Source organism: Pelodiscus sinensis, chromosome 17, assembly GCF_049634645.1.
Source record: "Pelodiscus sinensis isolate JC-2024 chromosome 17, ASM4963464v1, whole genome shotgun sequence".
NCBI lineage: Eukaryota > Metazoa > Chordata > Testudines > Trionychidae > Pelodiscus > Pelodiscus sinensis.
The window spans coordinates 16,817,562-16,837,918 of NC_134727.1; the positions used below are offsets into that span (position 1 = coordinate 16,817,562).

General features: G+C 49.0%; 1 protein-coding gene and 1 long non-coding RNA gene across 10 annotated transcripts in view; one reads left to right on the forward strand and one right to left on the reverse strand.

The window, feature by feature from the left end:
- Positions 1-6,884: 6,884 nt before the first annotated feature.
- Positions 6,885-20,357, forward strand: part of SH3TC2 (SH3 domain and tetratricopeptide repeats 2) — a 35,811-nt gene continuing 22,338 nt past the window's right edge. Inside the window, exons 1-3 of one of the 8 annotated variants that reach the window (XM_075900244.1) lie at positions 6,885-7,194; positions 7,877-8,027; positions 9,254-9,377. Coding sequence is in view for 5 of the 8 variants with exons in the window: in XM_075900246.1 (XP_075756361.1) it covers positions 19,468-19,522 (55 nt within the window). In the remaining 3 variants the exon portion in view is untranslated. Of the gene's footprint in view, positions 7,195-7,876; positions 8,028-9,121; positions 9,137-9,253; positions 9,378-15,295; positions 15,757-18,510; positions 19,523-20,357 lie in introns of those variants that run through there. The other 7 variants (XM_075900245.1, XM_006138117.4, XM_075900246.1 and 4 more) reach the window with 7 other exon arrangements.
- LOC142818710 (uncharacterized) lies at positions 7,580-8,681 on the reverse strand. Of its 2 annotated transcripts, none has more exons than XR_012896313.1 (3): positions 8,467-8,681; positions 7,847-7,987; positions 7,580-7,718 (listed from the first exon to the last, which is right to left on the reverse strand). It is a non-coding gene; the product is annotated as an uncharacterized LOC142818710 (long non-coding RNA). The 2 variants fall into 2 exon arrangements; XR_012896314.1 differs by having other exon boundaries at positions 7,599-7,718; positions 7,847-7,992.

A 20,357-nucleotide genomic window follows, 5' to 3' on the forward strand; every position in this document is an offset into this window, starting at 1 on the left:
AGCTGCTGGCAGTCGGGACTCCAGCCCCACAGTGCGGGGGAGGGGCCCAGGAATGGGGCTTCAGGCGGGAGGGGGGAGAGGAAGGGCTGCCTGGGGGACTGCCTGGGAATGGTGCTGGGACCTGCGGCAGGTTGGGGCTGCCTGAGAATGAGGCTGAGTCCCATGGTGGGGAAAGAGCTTCATCCCCATGGCAGCAAAAGGCTCCAGCCCTGCAGCGAGGGCTGCCTGGGAAGGAGGCTGCAGCCAGCAGTGGGGTCGCCAGAGAAAGGGGTTGTCAGCCCGGAGGGGAATCACCAGCAGTTGGGTCTTCAGCCCCATGTTCCTGAAAAGGCTGGCAGACTCCCCCCTTCTTTAGGGTGCACAGGGAGGGAAGACACACACTACTACCTGGTTTCTCCCTCCGCACCCTGCCTGACTCCACACACCACATGCTGGTGCCTGCTTTACCACCAGCCACAAATAGGAGGCTGCTGTGGCTGCACTGACTGGGGAACTCAAGGACCAGCAGGGGGCATGCAAATACAGGACATTTTGCCCCTTTTTTAAAAAAAAGTCAGGACACCTGGGAGACTGCTTAAATATGGGGCAGTTTCAGAAAAAACGTGATGGATGGTCACCCTACTTCATGCATGCATTCAGGCTGTCATTTCTTCATGTCAGCCCATTTGTGCAATGTTGCCAATTCTGCATGTTGTTGAGCAAGGCATTCTAAATCAGAATTCAGCTTGACGAATTTTTCCACCCAAATATCTGACTCCTTGAAATCTGTTATTTCCATGTCCAAATCTCTGACTGAGATGTCTGGAATGACTGTCAAATCCAGTTATTCAAGTGATGCTTTATATGGACATATCATAAGCTTAAACAGAGCACTGTGTTTGCAAAAGTCAACAAAACAAGACTTGAATGCCATCAGGAGCTCAGAAACAAACCCAGCAAGCTGCTGCAAATCAAGGCTGTTATTTGAATTCTTTCTCTCTGAATCAAATCACGAAACATTCATAATCTTTCGAAATGTGCCAGTCTCAGTATCTTTGATGAAGACAGTCAATTTTGATTCAAATCCATACACTGCCTCCTGCAGAGTCAGGACTGTATTTTCTTGCCATTGTAGCTTAAGGTTCAACTCATTCAAATGACCAGTAATGCTGATGGGATAATAAAACTTGAGTAACCAGTCACAGTCTGAAAACCCAGGGTGTTTGACACCCTTTATAACCAAAAATGACTTGATCTCATTAATGCAGGTGACACAACTTTGCCACGAGATAACCAGCAAACATTGTACATTAGTAGATCGGGGTATTCAGAACCTACTTCCTCAAGTAATGACTGACATTGACAGTGATTAAGGGCTCAGGCAAGAATCCAATTGACAATGTGAACAACCAGTTCCATCACATTTCCAAGTTCAGTTCCACAAGATTGTGCACAAAGTGCCTCCTAATGCACAATGCAATGAAAGTTCAAAAGCGGGCAGTTCAGTTGTTCTGACAAGAGTAAGGAATCCCCTCTATTTGCCGACCATGCTAGATGCATCGTCCGTACACACAGACACAAGGGGCATCCAACTGTATTTCTTTCTAATTTACAAAGTTTATTACAGTTTTAAGAACGTCTTCACCCCTTGTTTGATTTTTTTCATTGGTAATATCTTAAGCATTTCTTCGTGCACAGCATTTCTACAAATATCTCGTCCCAACATACACAAGTGATTAACGTCACATACATTGGTTGCCTTGTCCAAAGCAAACAAAAACTAAGTAGCTGTACTCAAATTTTGCATTTGTTCCTTGTTGATTTGATGGGCCATTTTCACAGCTCTGTCATGAACTGTTTTTGCTGATAATGGCATGTCTTGAATTTTCTGTAAGATTTTGTTCTTGTTATGAAACTCATCAAATAGTTCAGGACCAATTTTTAGCATGAATCTCTTCATGTAATCCCCATCAGTGAAAGGCTTCCCCTCTTGAATAATGCTGCATGAGCCTGCAAAACTTGTGGGCTATGTTTAGACTGGCATGATTTTCCAGAAATGCTTTTAACGGAAAAGTTTTCCGTTAAAAGCATTTTCGGAACAGAGCATCTAGATTGGCATGGACGCTTTTCCGCAAAAGCACTTTTTGCGGAAAAGCGTCCGTGGCCAATCTAGATGCGCTTTTCCACAAAAAAGCCCCGATCGCCATTTTCGCGATCAGGGCTTTTTTGCGCAAAACAAATCTCAGCTGTCTACACTGGCCCTTTTGCACAAAAGTTTTGCGCAAAAGGGACTTTTGCCCGAACGGGAGCAGCATAGTATTTCCGCAAAAAGCACTGATTTCTTACAGTAGGAAGTCAGTGCTTGTGCGGAAATTCAAGCGGCCAGTGTAGACAGCTGGCAAGTTTTTCCGCAAAAGCAGATGATTTTGCGGAAAAACTTGCCAGTCTAGACACAGCCGTGGAGTTTAAGCTCCCACCTTTTTTTGACCATGCCAACAGGCTATTTTGCCCAGTGTTCATTTTTTGCTGTAGCTCCTTGCAGGATTTTTTTCACGTACCACCCTCAGGGTATTTTGTAGCGAATGCTGCATGCTTTGTGATGAAATGCAGTTCTCAATTCTTTTTTTTTTTGTTTGTTTGAGGACAGTCTTGCACTACAATGAGGCAGTGTGGAGATCCAGACCTGTCCATAAATGCAGGCACGTCTGCTGGTCCTTTTGAAAATTCCAGTACTCATCATCTCTCTTTCTCTTCGCCATTTTTACTATTAGGGGCCACAGAGTATGACGATGAAAAGATTTCTTGACCAATAAAATAAAAGGAGAATACGCATGACCCCCAATAGAGGATGGATGGTTGTTAAAAGGAACAGTTGAAGTTGAAATAGACTCCCCCCCCCAAAAAAAGACCATCTTGAAGTGTAATTGTGCATTTTTAAAATTTTGAATTAACTTTTCATTTTAATTAAAAAAGTTGTGTGTATTTTGGGAATGACAAAAAATCCATATTTGGCTCTAGAGCCATAGGTTGCAGACCTTTGAACTAGGGCAACTACAAAGGTCCTCTGGGGGCTAATTTGAGTCCAACATAATTTTACTGTGTCCAGAGCCAGGCATAGACAGTGAATTATATGCACTGGCACCAGGAATATTCCTGGCCGGGGGCCAGGCTCCACCAAAGCTTGCCTCTTGCTATCCCCTACACTCCCTGCCCTTAGCATCCCCCAGACCCACCTGCCATTCCCACGCAATTTAAAAAACCCCAGGGACCCCACCACCATCCTAGGCAGAGCAGCAGGGCTAGAGCGGCTTCTTGCTGCTTGCTCCATGAGGCTGTCGGCATTAGAGATGTCAACATGTAGTCAACTATACAACTAATGTCTTACTGATTAATCCTGTTGATTACATGAATTCCCCCACCCTGCTGCCTCTCTGTCGGAGGCAGCAGTGCATGGGGCAGGGTGCAGGGGAAGCTGCTGTGGAGTAGCCTCTGTCCGTGGCAGGCCTGGGGTCTCTATGGACAGAGGCTGCTCTGTGGGATGCTGGTGCAGCCTCTGTCCATGGGGAGCTCAGCCCCCCATGGACAGGGGCTGCTGTATCAGAGGCAGCAGCGTGAAGTGGCAGCGGCTCCCCAGGAGAGGGCCAGGAGAACACTGGCTGCCAGCCCCATCCCTGGGGACTATTGAATAATCATGTAACTGCTAAGATTTGATGCAATCATACGATTATTAAATTAATCAATATCTAACCTCTCTAGTTGGCATGTATGCCCTTGCAGCAAGGGGAGGGGGAGCAGTGTCTCCATGCCACGTGTTGTTTCAGCTGCTGGGAACAGCACATAGAGACCCCTCCCCCCAGCTGCAGGGACGCGCTAGCCCTGCTGCACTGCAGATGGGGGCAGTGGGGGGGCATTTTAAGTCACCTGGGAGTGACAGAAAGGAGAACACATGGCGGGGAGTGTGTGAGGCAGCAGTTGAGAGACCTGCTGGCAGAGCCACTGCCGGAGGGGGTGCCCCAAGTAAGTGTGGTACACTCTCCCTTCTCCCCTCTCCCCTTGTGCACTCCACTTCCTCCAGAGCCTGCACCCTCTCCCCCAGCCTCTGTGCTGCCTCCAAACTTTCTTCCCCTGCCAGCTCCCACCTTCCCTCCCAGATCCTACACCAGGACCACGCACCTTCTGCCCCAAGCCAGAGCCAGCTCCCAGACTCCATCACAGAGCCTGCACCCACGTTCCCTTCCAGAGCCTACACCCCAATACTCTGACAGCATCCCAGAGCCTGCACTCCAGGCCAGATCCCCAGAGCCTATACCCCTCCCCCACTCAAACTCCCTCTGGGTATGTCTACACTACAGCGTTATTTCTAAATAAGCTATTTCGAAATAGTTAATTCAAAATAGCTTATTTAGAAATAACGTGTCTACACACAAAATGCATTTCGAAAGAGCGTTTTGCTATTTTGAAATAGCACGTCCACACTGAGTGGATGCTGAATCGCATTTAAGGCCGGCCGGAGCCAGGTCCAGCAGGGCATCAGGTCAGGAGTTACTTTGTGTGGCTGCTGCCTGAGACCTGTGCTTAAAGGGTCCCCTCTCTCCCACCGGACAGCCAGTTCTCAAGTTTCCCTGCTTGCTTGCCTACCTTGATGAGGGACAGCAAAGCATTTTGTCTCTGCGTGCTCTGCTTGCCCTCACTCGGGATACCACAGCACTCTGCAACATGGAGCCGTAGCTGCCCCTGGCCAGTCTGGTGCTTCTCTTGGACGTGTTGCTGCGACTCGCGAGCCTGGCTGCAGTTTCTGCAGGCTGCCATCTGGGAGGTCCATTGAGGGGCTGTCTGTATCCAGGAGGCCCTGTGGGAGAGCTTCCAGCTGGAGGAGCACTAAGAGCCTCCCTGGTCTGCCCCACTGGGGGCTTGTGCCTCATTCCTCCCTTGTGTCCTTCCACTTACACCCTCCAGCCCCTTCCTGATGAAAAATAAAATACACGTTTTTTTCATGAACACAAACTGTCTTTATTTAACAAAATGGAGGGGAGAGGGGAGAAATGAAACTCTGGTGAGACTGGGGAAGGGAGGCGGGAGAGGAGAGAGGGAAACTTGGGAGGAGGGAGCTGGAAGAGGGAAGCAAGGGGAAGAAAGGGGAGGGGAAGCTCAGGGTTGGGGGGTCTCGCCGGACCAACTTGATTTTCATGCAAACCTACTCCTGGGTTCTTATGTGGCCTTTGAAGGTCAGGCTGGCAGCTATCCTGCCATAGACGGCCACATTCGTCCATCTAGTGTGGAGATCATGGACGTTGGGGGCACCGCCCCAAACCTGAATAAGGTCCATGATCTCCTCCCTGGACCAGAAAGGCGCTCACTTTCTCTGGGCCCTGGCAGGTTCCTGGGAGCTGGCAGACTGGTCCTGGGGAGCGGTGGAGGGCTGGCTGCCAGTGGCTTGCTGGCTCATGTTTTGGGGCCACTGGGTCAGGAGCAGTGACTGCTGGCTCTGGGCTTGCAGCTGGCACAGGCACTGTGGCCAGAGTCTACCCCTTTAAGGGCTCTGGGGAGGGGGGAGGGAGAGGAGTGTTCTTGGTTGAGGCTGGAGTGGCCACCAAGGCACCTTGGGAAGGCTGGAGGTACACAGCACTTATTTCGAAATAGCTATTTCGTATTTGGCGTTATTTCTCGTAGAATGAGGTTTACCAAATTCAAAATAAGCGCTCTGCTATTTTGAATTAATTTCAAAATAGCGGTTTGGCTGTGTAGACACTAGGAAAATTATTTTGAAATAAGGGCTGTTATTTCGAAATAACTTTTCTGTGTAGACATACCCTCTCAGAGCCTTAGGCAGGTGCGGGAGGGGAAAGAGTTTGAGTAGGGGAAGGCTATGGGCTCTGAGCATATTGGGCATCCCCCAGATTTCTGCAAACTTGCTGCCCCTGCAGTCAGGTGTCCTGAGGTGAAAGCTCAGGATGCTATCTCATGTCACAGGCCTTTCCCTGATTTTGATTCTTTTTTTCATTTTTTTTCTTACAAGGATCTGGCTTTACCGACCTTGATCTCACAGCCCCGCTCTGAGACATGCCATGGCATACAAGGCTGTTACTGGAAGGACAGTGGATGGCTGGTTGATTGTGCTCTGCAGTTAGTGTGTTATTACAGCTCTGGTTCGGGCCACTGCGAGGGAACAAGGCTTTGTTATTAAAGCAAAGGACTGAGAACTGAGGCTCCAGGGTTCTGCCCTGACTCTCCGTGATGTGCTGTGATCTGGGGCAAGCCCTTCTGCCTCTCAGTAGCTGTTCCCCTAGATTGAGCTGAATTCGGGCCTCTGAAGCGCAGTAAGACCCTGGGTAGAAAGGCAATAGAGAAGGGCAAAGGGTTGATTGTTATCTGCAATCTCAGGAATAGCAGATGTTGGAAAGTACATGGGCCTCTCTCCCTTCCCAAAGCCTGGATCTCTCCCCATGGTGGTGGCGTGTCTCCGTGGTCACACTGTCAACTCTCAGTCATAATCCTAGAGACAGGCCTTGCTCTGTAATGTGCTGTAGGCTGCTCGTCCCTCCTATGGTCCACCCCAGCGCACAGCCCAGCTCTAACATGCTAATTCCTAGGGTCTCTGGGGCCACAGCATAAGAGGTGTGTGTACCCAAGCGTTACCCTGGTTTGGGCGCTCCTGAGCCCAGAGATGTTTCTGGCGCAGTGGCTGCTGCCATCTACTGGCTGCAGCTGTCAACACCGCAGAGGACAGAGTAACATTTGCGCTTGGAGTTTTTCATCCCGGAACAGCTTTACAAATATAACAAATGACTCTTCAACCCCACCCCACATCCGGGAGGCTGGGGACTGTTGTCATCTCTGTTCCGCAGCTGAGGAAACTACAGGAGGGTGCAAAGTAAGTTGTATGAGGCCACAGTGGAATGCAGAGTCAGAACTCAAGAGTGCCTGGAACCCAGCCTGTGTTCAGACCATTCAGCCATCTGGCAGGCTGCCTGCCTAGCTAGTGCTGCTCTCAGGCTGCACATGTGAAATTACATCTGGGCTACTAGCATGAACCTTCACGGTGTCCCTTGCACTATACCCTGCTTTTTGAGGGACTATGGCTATGTGATTTGTGTCCAGTTTACAGGAAACAAACAGCCACCTCTGTGAATCCTTCCCCACAACTGCCACTGTGTTGGCAGCCTCAGCTGAACAGGCCTGTTGGGATAACAACTCCCCTCGCAGCTGTGGAGGCAGGTGAGAATTCAGACATACCAGCAATGGGCAGCCCTACCTGCCTCTGCCCAAGCTGTACCTTCCCTGGCACTCGCAGGGCTTCAGTCACTGGCGCTGACAATTCGGTGGTACCAGGGTACTTTAAGGGGAAATGTAAAGGATGTCCAGTAAAGCCCCTTAGCTCAGCCACCTGAATCCAGGAGAAGTTACACCAGGAGGGGCTGTGCTGCAAACTCATTAATGTCTTGGTTTGTACCTAGCAAAACTGGGAGCTGCAGTCAAAGGTTCTTCTGAGGTTGTTTATTAGTTTTGCAGATAACAGTGGCCAAGTGTGGGGTGTGGGGCTGTGATACTGCAGCGAACAGGCTCCGCTGACATTCCAGAGAAGGAAAGGGAACTGGTTTTTTGTTGTTGTGCAGACTGTGTAACAATGGTGCTTTTGATTGCCTGCCAGTGGATCTGGGCAGTGGGGCTGAGCTGAAGGTTTAGCAGACTAGTTTAATGAGGCTTGTTGATGTCCCTTATCAGAGTTCCCGTCAAGGTTTCTGCAGCAAGAAGATTCTAGTTACCCTTCAGCCTGGTTCATTGTAATCAGCCAGCCAGCCCTTTCCTCCCTCCATGTAGTAGGAGCTCCTCTTCACTGCCTTGCCTGTGGTCTCTAATGTTCCCTTACCTCTTATTTGGGGCACGGCTGTGCTTTCAGGCAGTGATCAACAGGGTGCCCAGAAGCCCTTGGCTGGGATTGGAGAGCAAGGAAACAAAACCCAGATGGGCCCATAACATTGGAGTGCGTGGCCTGCCTGCAGGAATCCACCTACGCTAGGGAACAGAGAACAAAACACGCGCTGTGGCCGGTAAGTGAAGGGGGAACCAATTTTCAGATTTTTTTTCACAGGTTCCTATGTATGCGATGCACTTTCACTAACCCAGGAGCTGAATCACTCAGAAATTCCCAGCCCTCTTGCCACAAACAGCCACCAATTCTTTCACAAAAGCTACCCTTACAAGAAGCTACACGAATTCCGGCTCCTGTTTCTTACAGCAGAGGCATTTTCAGCTGTTGCCTTTAGGCAGGACCCCCTCTTAAGGCAAACAATGCTTCACAGAACACACACTCTGACACTCAGCATCCATAGGCATCACCTCCCTTCCCATTGTGACCACACGGACCCCTGCCAGTCATCCTCGTGCAGCCCCACCTCCCATCTCACTAGCCATTCATCATCACACAGATCACATCTCTACTCTCTCATCATTCTGAGCAGCCCCGTGGCTACCACAGCATTTACTCACATGATGAGAAAGCATCTGGGTATTTTAGCTGCCTTTAAAGTGAGGAGTGTCTGGTCATTTTTGAAAAAAGCATCACTGAACCTCTCTGCTTTCTTTTGTTCATCATTTCAATCCCCTTCCATCTTTTCTCTGTAAACAATGAGAGCCAGCAGATGTCCCCAGCCCGCTCTTGGTACACTGCCAGGCCCACAGAGCCAAATTTGAGAATTTGTGTCCCCCAGGGGACCAGCGTGGAATCACCACTTGCTTAGGAACGTAGCCCAACTGTGCTCTGAGCCTCTTTCTCAGGTGGTTTCTTGTTACTATTGTTACAGTGAGTGTCACACTCAGGTAAGGTTCCGTATCGCCAGGACTGGAACCTACAGCCACCTCTGCAGTGTCACAGCCAAAGTGTCTTCTGTATCTCCACCTGCTCTTGAGAGTTCACCTTTAAGGGAGAGAAAGCAGATCACACTTCCTGACCCATTCTCTCTTTACCAGTGAGGGTGCTGAAAGCCAGCCCTCTTCTCCTGCCCCCTCTCATCTGGGGACAGGCATAGAGCCAGGAGTGAAGCCCAGGAGCCATCAGCCAGGACCCTGAAGCCCAGCCGGGACCCAGGCACTGGGCTATGCGGCAGTTGGGACATAGAGGGTATTGCCTGGGATGCAGGGTTGGCAGCCGGGACTCTCGGTACTGGGACCCTCTTGGGTGTGGGTCTGGCAGTGGATCCTGGGCTAAAACTAGGGGATGCTGCAGCACCTCTTGCCCCCATATTTCGTGCACCGATGTTTTGACCTTTTTGCACAGACTGACTGCAGGAGGCTACTTGTGATGGGTTTTGCGACAAGACTGCTGCTTCCTCGCAGGGACTGGATGCAGCCTGCCAGCTTCTTTCACATCCTCTGAACTGGACTGGCCATAATCAGCACAGGTGATGGGGAGACTTAACCTCTCACTTCTCTGTCCTTGTGACATGTAGAGCTGTCACATGAAGAGGAGCCAGCACCGTGTCAGGGACTGAACTCTCCATGGGCGGGTTGGAAATCTCTACAGAATGCAGTGTGCTCTTATGCACTCTCACCCAATTCCTGAATAGTAATAGAGATGTAGCCATGTTAGTCTGGTCTAGCTGAAACAAAAGACAGAACAAAAACAGCCATCTTGTTTCCATCAACCCCCAGTCCTGCGCCAGGCACAGCCCACCAGACCCAAGAATATGGCTCATGAAGTCCTGATGTCATCACACTCAGTGCAACACCTCTACTTGCTGCCTTTCTTCCTGACTGGCCTCCGACACTGCTATATGTTACACCTTGGTTCGGTGATGTGATGGGAGCCTCAAGGGTTTAGCTGACTACCCAGTGAAAACTACTGGATGATGATGAAACAAATTATTTTTATTAAGTGGAATGATTTTTTTATCAAAACTAACAATTATCAAATGGTTTTTTTTTAAACTAGCAATTGCTTAATACTTTTGCAGCGTAGAAAAGCTTGGGCACAATTATACTTAACTAATTACAATTCTTTGATTACAATTCACTTATATTAAATTACTATCTCTAATTTGCTTAACGAAAAATACAAAAACAAAGCCAATATAATGATAATAAAAACTTTGTCCAAAGCTAGCCCCTCTATGGTTATTTTAGGGCAGCTGGTGGAGTGAGTCATAAATTTACTTTTACAACTTAACAACTCCTGGACTTCTATTTCTAACACTTATACTTAACTTAAATACAACACTACTACACAACACAAAATTATACAATTTACACAGTGTGGTTAACAGAACTTAGATACGCTTTACAGAATTACACAGTGAAATTAACACAATCTAACTATTAATTAAACCAATAACTAATACATTTAAGCAATACTTACAAATCCAGCAATGATAATGACACACAGACACACTAGAACTCGGAGCATGCTCAGGACTCGTGCACCCCTATATTTGACTCGAAGGGTGGGGAGGCAGCTTCAGGGTGATCAATCCTTTAGCCGGGCAAAAAAAAGACACGTGCCCTCAATACACGGCACCTCCGTCGAACAAAGGGGTAGAGGGTCTTTTATACAAAAATTCGGTGTCTGATGCCATGCTAGGGTCTGCATTTGGCAGGGCCTGATAGGCTAGTGATGAGGTAGTATAACAATACTGCCCTATAGGAATTTTCGTGATGTATGCGTGATCCCCTCGTGGACAGGACCAGATGGGGCATAGTTAGTGTAAGACAATTGTGTTTTATTACCTTATGTTTACTTTTTCCCCTTGCCCCTAAGACCGGTCAAGCTACGGTCAAATGAGGCTTATCTGTAAATTCAGCTAGGCGTTATCTAGTTATGCTTACCTCCCTATTTTCTTGGTGCCTTTGAGTTCCAGGATGCCTATAAGGTCAAATTCCATTCACAAAAACTGCATTGTGCTTCCCATGCTCCTCTGAGTATCTGGGTTTTGTGTGAGGGGCCTTGTGTGGCAGGATGGGCTATACGCGAAGGCCGTGGACAGAAAAAGCCTGCTTTACAACACTATAATGAAGAGTGTAAAAGTGCTGCATAGTCCTGTCTTTTGTTTCAACCAATTCCTGAATGTCACTATGTTCTCTGAGGAGTCCTGCCTGGTTCTCCTGCAGGAACCATGGGGAAATGTACCTCTTGCTGCCACAGAGGTGCTAGCAGCCCTTTCACACTCTTCATTGTAGCAGTGTCGGAGGCCAGTCAGGAAGAAAGGCAGCAGGTAGCGGTGTTGCACTGAGTATGATGGCATCAGGACTTTGTGAGCCATATTCTTGGGTCTGGTGAGCTGTGCTTGGCGCAGGACTTGTGGTTGATAGAAACAAGGTGGCTTTACGTCCCCCTAAACCTGGAGCTGGTGTCTGCTTTCCTCTGCACTTTCCTTAGTAAAGTCTCCTCCTAAGGACCATTCCATAACCTGCAAACTGCTGCAGTGCAAGATGTTCTTGCAGCCCATAGGAGTAAGGGAAAGAGCTGGGCAAATTTGTCCTAGAACAGGCCACCCCTATTTTAGGCCTCCTGGGGATTCCCCTATATCAGTTTTCCAGAGCAAAGCCAACCCTTAGATTGGGGGCTGAGAATCTGTTCTCTGTATATCCTGAAGCCCTATATAGCCAAGGGATGGCACATAAGTGATACTGCCTTATCGCCTAGGGGTGATGCCTATGTTATTTCCACTCCATGGTTACACATGACTCTGAACTGAGTTATCCTGAGATATAAAACAGCCAAGGGACCAATGGTGCTCAGGTACCACAGTGATCCTCACCTCAGAAGCACCCTGGATAGCTTGCTAACTGTTGTGAAAACATGCTCTTATTTCTCCCACTTCGCTCTTCTTCCATTCCCGCCCCCCGTCTTGCGCCTTGTCTGTATGATCTTGGACCAGGGACTCTCTTTTACACATGGGGCCCTCACGGCTCTACCACGGTTCAAAGAGCAATGGCATGTTTGCTTAGAAACAGCAGAACTGAATGTAAAAAGCAGAAGTCCGCCCTCGGAAGCTCTAGGTAGTGTGTAGACCTAATCCTCACAGCTCGTTATCGTTATCACAGCTCAGAGGGACTTGCTCTCACTTCCTTCTTCCCACTGCTTATCTGTGGCCTTCACTTTTGTCCCTGAGTCCGGAAACTCTTTTTGGCAGTGACTGTCTCTTTGTGTTTGCAGCACCAGGAGCACTCAGTGTTAAATACAAGTGACTACAATCACATTAAGTAATTAATAACCAAATACACGTTTCCCCAGAGAGCAGTAGAGATCAAAGCAGCAGCCTCAGCCACTCTCAGTCAGTGCTCCAGCCACAAATGTTCTCAGCCACACTCCTGCAGGGCTTTGTCTCTGGACTAATCAATTTAAACACAGCTGCAGTGATACCATTTGTTGCAACAATGTATCTGAGTGTACTAAGCTGTTTGTGGCCAATAGAAACACAGCAGACCCATGTGGCCTAGTTTTCCAAGGTGCAGATTGAGGGAGCTGCTTGGGGAAGGCTAGGTTCAGCACGTGGGAAGATTAGACACAGGGGCTGTGTCTAGACTGCCCAGTTTTTCTGGAAAATCAGCCGCTTTTCCAGAAAAACTTGCCAGCTGTCTACACTAGCCACTTGAATTTCCTCAAAAGCACTGACTTCCTACTGTCTGAAATCAGTGCTTCTTGCGGAAACACTATGCTGCTCCCATTCAGGCAAAAGTCCTTTTGCACAAAACTTTTGCGCATAAGGGCCAGTGTAGACAGCTGAGATTTGTTTTGCGCAAAAAAGCCCCGATCATGAAAATGGCGATCGGGGCTTTTTTGCGGAAAAGCGCGTCTAGATTGGCACGGACGCTTTTCCACAAAAAGTGCTTTTGCGGAAAAGCATCTGTGCCAATCTAGATGCTCTTTTCTGAAAATGCTTTTAACGGAAAACTTTTCCGTTAAAAGCATTTCCGGAAAATCATGCCAGTCTAGACATAGCCAGGGAGTGCAGCTTAGTCCCACGGCACAACCTTTTAGTTGTTGGACTGACTGAGTAGCACTGTACAACAGACGGCTCCAGCTGAGGGCAGTTCATGCAGAATGAAGGAGGTTAAGAACTGCACACAGGGATTAGGAGAAGGCTCTTGATGCTGAGCTACACAGGTAGGGCATGAACGAAAAGGGGAGCCTGTAAAGGCTGGGCTGGCTGGCTCCATTTCCAGGCGCTGGTGTGGCACAGCTGCAGCTATGCTGCTCTAGCACTATTGTGCAGAGTTGCCCCCCTACCTCCACAGACGGGGGGGAGGGGAGGTTCCATTGGTGCAAAGAATCCACTTGCCTGAGAGGCAACAGCTACATGGAGGGAAGAATACTTTCATCACCCAGCTGCCATCACACTGGGGTCTGGTTGGCTTAACTTAACACTCTCAAGGGTGTGAATTTTTCAACCTCCCAAGGAATGGAAATAGGCCAGTCTCAATATTATGTGCAAACCCAGGCTCAGTGATGTGCAGATCAAGCATTGCTGCCTGCTGTTTCAGGGAGCCCCTCCTATCCTGCCCAGTCGAACTCATGCCACCAGCTTCTCCCTCCCTCCCTCCCTCCCTCCCTCCCTGCTGTCACTGTCCAGGCAAGAGACAGGCTCTCCCCTTTGCTGCCCACCATCCCACAGGCTTCTTCCTTCCTAGGTGCACCCAGGAAACAAGACTTGACCCTTCGTCTTCTTAACACCTGGTGCATTCAAAAAGCAGGTCCTCCCCAACCCCTGACATGCTACAGCTTGTTTGCTGCTTGCAGTGCGTCAGAAGTTGCAGGATGGAGGTGAGCTCTGGGAAGCCAAGTTTTTTCTTCCCTCTGGCACTATGTCAAAATGATTTGGAATGCCAGGATATAAAGGAGATGGCTGGGTCAGCCCATGCAGCCTTCTGTCCTATAAAAGTAGTAACTAGCCCTTCCACCAGAGGAGCTTGGTGCCTTGCTAGCACTGACAGACACTCCTTACCCCCATTTTGTGAGGAAGCTGAGGGCAGTGAAGGACTATGCTTTCTACAGTCACTCTGCAATAGGGCAGCCACGCTTGTGGGTTGGAAATAAGGGAAGACTGCATGAATGATAAGGACAACAGGGTTTTTTGAAGGGTGATTTACAGTAACTCCATTTGCATAGCATGTAATCTTCTCTCCTGTACATTTCTGCTGCACACAAGTATGTGATGCAATTATCATGAGCTTCAATTTAATATTTAAGATGGTCAAGAGACAACACTTAAAATAAGGGCCAGGTGGTTCCTCTAAGGGACAAATCAATGGAATATGGGACAGCTGGTCGGTCACCTACACACAAGTCAGTAGCAGAACCAAGAACCACACCCAGAACCAGGGGCAGATGACTGTTTTGCGGGGCCCCGGGCAGCATAACTCCGCAGGGCCTCCCCTTTGCCTCGGCGCATGCGCCGTGACGCCATGCACATGCGCTGTGGCGCCACAGCGCATGCGCGGGGCTTTTTTAAACACGGGCCGCCCCGTTCGCCCTGCCCTATATCCGCCCCTGCCCAGAACACCTTCTCATAGAGCTGTGCATAAAACCTCTAGGCTGCATCTAGACTGGCATGATTTTGCGGAAATACTTTTAATGGAAAAGTTTTTCTGTTAAAAGTATTTCCGCAAAAGCGTGTTTAGATTGGCACGGATGCTTTTGCACAAAAAGTGCTTTTGCGCAAAAGCATCTGTGGCCAGTCTAGACGCAATTTTGTGCAAGAAAGCTCTGATCGCCATTTTAGCCATCAGGGCTTTTTTGCGCAAAACAGTTCTTCCCTGTTTACACTGGCCCTCTTGCACAAGTATTCTTGTGCAAGAGGGCTTTTTCCCAAGTGGGAGCGGGAAATTATTTGTGCAAGAAGCACTGATTTTGTACATTACAAAGTCAGTGCTCTTGAGCAAATTCAAGCGGCCAGTGTAGACAGCTGGCAAGTTTTTGCACAAAATCTTGCCAGTCTAGATGCACCCCTAGACTATGAGAACCCCCCCACATTGTCATGCCCCCACGTGAGAGTCCTCTCCCCTGTCCTCATGGTAGCTCTCAGAAGTGGGGCTGAGTCTCTCCTCATTCCCTTGAAGTCCAAGCCATCTCACCTGGGGTTGTCTCAATTTCCTCACCTCTCTCCCCCGCATCAAAACGGCCACTGCTTTAGGACCTGATGCCATAGCAGAGCTTTTCCACTCCATGTTGATTTTTAATCAGCATTAAAGCTTCTCAACCTCAGGGGCACAGAGGGTTGTCAGAGGCACGGGGAGGCAGGAGAGCAGGGCAGGTAGCCAAGCCGGAATAACTAGTTTAGTCAAAAACAAGGGCTCAAGAACAAGACAGACATCTGCTTGTCCCTCCAGCCTGGATCAATTAATCTGGCTCAAAACAGCCCCAACCTGTTTTCATGGCCCTTGTGGATTTACTTGCTGGAAACCTAGCTCCGAGGTAGCCTTGGCACTTCCCTCCTGTGAGCCAGGAATCCACAGGCCCTGGGTTGTTTACAGCACAGCTCCTGGGTAACTCATTGACCTCAGCATTCAGCCGCACTGCTGGGAAACAGAGGTCCCCTGGAAGATAAGCTGCTCTCACAAGAAATTCTTTTCCTTGAGCGAGGGAGTGGCTGTGTTGTGCCTGCGTGCCTGGCTCCTAAGCACAAACACGCTCTCCCTGACTTGCGTAGGCTGGATGTGCAGCTCTCCTCAGGCACAAGGGTGCCCACAAAGTCTCCCTGGGGCACTTCTGCACGGACCTGACCTACAGAGCCACCTAGAGAGAATGCTGCGGAGTAGAGTGAACTTGTGCCGATGAGTAATCAGGTCAGTACAGTTGCTTGCTCTGCTTGGCAGTTGCATTTGCCTTCTGTGACAGTCTGCCTGTCCTGCTGCTGTACCTCTTGATCACCTATGAGTAAACATAAGTGGGAGGCAGAGTTTGTAGGCATTTTTAGCAGCCCTGTGGGTAGGAAAGAGTCACTTACAGCCTGGCGGAGAAGCTGAGGGATTTTCTGTCCCAAATGAGTTAGATGCTCAGGTACCTTGGCATAAGAGCCTGAGCAGAAGAGACTAATTTGGTTTTTTTAGGGGACTCAGAGGTCTAATGAGCAGGGAAACACAGAACAGAGCTGGCAGGCTTTCAGGTTTTACTGAAGTGAATTTAGTGTTGGTGGAAGGTGTTGTGGCTGGCAGCCCTGGAGACCAAAGTCTGCGGTGTTATTACCACCGTAATAACATGTATGGGCAAAGCATGGGCAAGGGGCAAATGTGGGGCAGCCTCCCCACCCTATGCCTTTGTGTGCCTCAGTGACCCAACACTTGGAGGATCTAGTCCTAAGAGAGGGCTGGGAAGTGAGTCTCAGGGGTTCACTGAGAACCTGACTTCATTACAGAGACTGCCAAGCAGGGTCCATCTAGTGCCAGCTGTGCTGGAGGGTTTGTGATAGGGACCCCCTCTTGCCTTTCACAGGGCTGGCTGTTCACCTAACCCAGATAAGGCTCCAAACCAGGGACTGTGTCTGTGTGCGAAACTGTTTGCTTAGTCCCTCAGATAAGGGTTTTCAGAGGAGCTCAAAGCCAGATTTGTAAATGCTTAGCACCCAGAGCTCAAGGAGAGAACAGGAATGGGGGCAGGGCTCATCAAAATGTGTTCCCAGTACAGCAGCCCCTGTCTGGTGGGGAGGTGTGTGGATTTCCCATCTGAAATCTTCCCCCACCCCAACTCCCTGCTTTTATAGGGACAGCTGAAATTCACACCTGGATTTGAATTTTGCCACTGATTCCTGGATCTTTATACTGGGAGGCCAAATACCCCCTAATTTTGGAGTTTTCAAAATCTGAAGCTAAACTCTGTGCGACTTGAGCCTATTTCCAGCCTTTTCTTATAGCCAGGAACATGCTCCTTTGGTCTGAAGGCACCAATGGGGCAGGACTAGGGAAACTAGCATGGTTTCTTTCTAGCCCACTTTCTGTCCACTCCCCTCAGCTGCACAGCTTTGCAGAGAGACTAGAGAAAGGGGACTTGTTTGTTCTATACAAAGCAAGGCCAGGAAGAGGAAGTTGCAGCATGTCTGAAGGGCTGCAAAGAAGGGGAATCATTACAAGAAGTTGGTCAGAGTGTGGGGTCAGGCCTAAGAGAGGCTAGGCACAGTCCAGGCACTAGTGGAGAACAGGAGTAGAACTGGGAAGAGAAAGAGAATGGCATGAGGGGTCTGATAGTTCAGAATAGATAGAACAGAAATAAAACCCAAAATGTTGAAATTCTCCAAAAGGCCTGGAATTGGCTCCCCTCTTGGCCCCACAGACATCAGAAGCCCTGGGGTCCCTGGCTTTGAGTAGATCTTAATAGTGGCCAGTCCTGGGGCCTTGCACCATGGAGTCTCTGACTCTCAGGCAGATTACCTGGCAGGCTGCCCCTGAAAGCCTGGCGTCCACAGCAGCCTTCCTGGTGTGCTGCCATGGAGCTGGATGGGTGAACTGGCAGGAGGCTTGGAGTCCCTCCTGTCTGAACTTCATCAAGAGCAAACTCGTTCCACACGGGCAGTTCAGTTTTGCTGAATCAGCACATTTCAATGGCTATGCTGTTTCGCTGGAACTTGTTGGACCAATTCTAGTTGGGAGCAGTCTGCACTGGAGGATCACTGGTTTAAATGGATTGATACCCAAGGCAGCAGTACTAGCTTGGCCAGGGAGCAATTCCTTATAGGATATAGACACTGCCATGCATACTTCAATACACCAGGCTGAACCACACTGCCTCTTTCCACCCCAGTCATTAGTATTATTTCTTATTTATATTATTGCAGTCCCTAAGAGGCTCAGTCATGGCCCGGGAGGAGCACACTGTGCTATGTCCATCACTCTATCATGTCCCACACTTCTTGGGGAGAGGACAAGTCACTGTCTGGCCTGGCTTAGTCATGTTCTAAGTTGAGGAAACGCTTTCTAAATAAGAACTTGTCCCTTGAATACTCTCTTTGGCCCATTGTTCCCTTTGGCTGCACCCTACACTGCATGCTTATTTTGAAATAAGCTACTCTGGAAGAAATACTCTGAAATCACTTATTTTGAAATAGCACGTCTACACTACAGGGAAGCCTCAAAATTAATCCGAGGTAAGCTTCCCTAAAGTGGACATGCTATCTTGATTTAGAGCCCCAGGAGGCAATGGGGAGAAATTACATGGAATGGCCCTGGGGAGAAGCTATTTAGAAATAGCAGCAGTGGAGCATCCACACTACTGCTATTCCAAAATAGCTATTTTAGAATAGGTGTTATTGCTCATGGAATGAGGTTTACAGAAGTCAGAATAAGCCATCCATTATATCAAATTTATTTTGAAATAATGGAATTGCTGTGTAGACTCCCGCATTGTTATTTCAGAATAATGGCTATTATTCTGAAATAACTCTGCTGTATAGACGTACCCCAACACAGCAGGAAGGGTGCGCTATACACAATGGCTACGTCTACACTGGCCCCATAAAACAGAATAGTCATGCAAAGCAGGTAAGTCAGAATAGGGAAATCCGCGGGGGATTTAAATAAACATGTCCACCGCTTTTTTTCCGGCTTGGGGAAAAGCCGGAAAAAAGCGTCTAGACTGGCGCGATCCTCCGGAATAAAGCCCTTTTCCGGAGGATCTCTTATTCCTACTTGTCATGGAGCTTTCAGTGACATTTGGTACTATGTATCTGGCGATGGGAAAAGACTTTTTAAGCCAATGTTTTGCTCTTCCTGAGTCAAAACCTCTCCCTGGGCAATTAGGTTGTATTTGCATTTATAGTGCATCTGAAAGATAGTTTTGTGCCAGGAATAAAGGACTGGGCACTAAGGGTTTAGTGCCTGGTTTTGCCATAATCTGTGGGATCTATGGCAAATAATTTCCCTCTTTGGGCCTCAGTCTCCTCATATGGGGAACGGGAAGAATAATACATTCCTAATCTACACTGCAGTTGTGAGGCTTAATTCGTCAAAGGTTGCAGAGCGATCCCTGGATGGAGGGGGCTAGAGAAATCACAGTAATGTTACTATAGGTGAGAGGTGCTTGTGAAACAAACAGATGCAGGGTTGGCTTTTGGAGGCAGGGATGGAGGGGAGTTCAATTTCAGTGCAGAGAGGGTGTGTGTCGGAGTTGAGGCAGGACAGGGAAGAGGGTGGTTCAGATGGCTTCCCGGAGAACCCCAACCAAAGTCAACATGTGGATTTCCACCACCACTTGCTGAAGCTTGGAATGCCAGGAATGTACTGCAGGGCATTCAAGATATGCTCTGCAAAGGCAGAGAGAGAAAGGAACCCACTGGAATCACTGAGCTGACTGTGGGCAGCCACATCAGCCTGGGAGACGGGCCCAGTCCCACCCCCCCGCCTCGCAGATGCACAGCAGCCATCAAAAGATGCATTGTGTGTTGAGAGTCTGAGTCCCTGTTGCAGGGGGACAGAGCGCCATTACAAGGCTGGGTAGGACTGGATTCACCCCACAGCCGTGAGAAGGGACGACCTGCCGGCCTAGGACCTGGGTGGGATGGTGGACACATGGGCTGCTGCTTTGGTGCCCCTTTGCAATGGGATCTTTCACTATGGTGCACAGGTATGTTGTCTGTAGGGATATCAGCCCCTGCATTATCGTAACTTAGCTCCCATACAATGCTGGGCTGTGGTGAGTCCTTTAGCCTTATATCTCACAGCTCTGCCAGACTCGCTGGGAAAGGCCCTGCTGTTCAGGTCTGGCTCCGTCAGACTGTGCACAGGGACAGCTGCTGTTATTTCTTTCCTTCCCTTACCACTGGTTTGCCAGTGACTCCTGCTTCTGATGTGCAGTGAGACATTCTGTAGAAACCAGCTGTCTCATCACGGAGAGGAAGGAAGGAATCATTCAGTTAGCTTCTGTGGAGCTTTCTTCCAGATCCCCCTGGGAAACCAACAATTCTCTGCTTACACTTCTGTCTCCTGCCCAATGGCTCCTGGGAGCAATAGCAGGGCTTGCAGATAGTATCATCTGATGATGTTTGCCTTTGAATGCTCATGGCAGGCTCCTTCGTCTTGGTATTGTCAGGCCTGGTCACCCATTCTGACAGAGCTAACGTGTTATAGGGAAGAGTCTTGTGGTGGCATGAAGAGTCCTGCGGTGGCATGAAGACTAGATCTAGAATGGATAGTTTCCCCCCATCTGTAACTTTTCTGACTCCCTGGGTTTGCTCTATCCTGGAAAGAGAGGAGGGCTAGATTCTGATTTCAGGTCATCTGGCATAAATCTGGAGCAAGTCCACTTCTGCAGAGTCCCTGTGAATTTGCACCATGGTAGCTGAGTGATGAACTTGGCCTGTTGGTCCCCTGTACCTGTTGCTGGAGGAGGTGTTCAGCCTGGGGTTGAGATTCACCGAGAAGACCTGCTGTTAGAAGTTACAAAAGATCAGCTCAGCAGA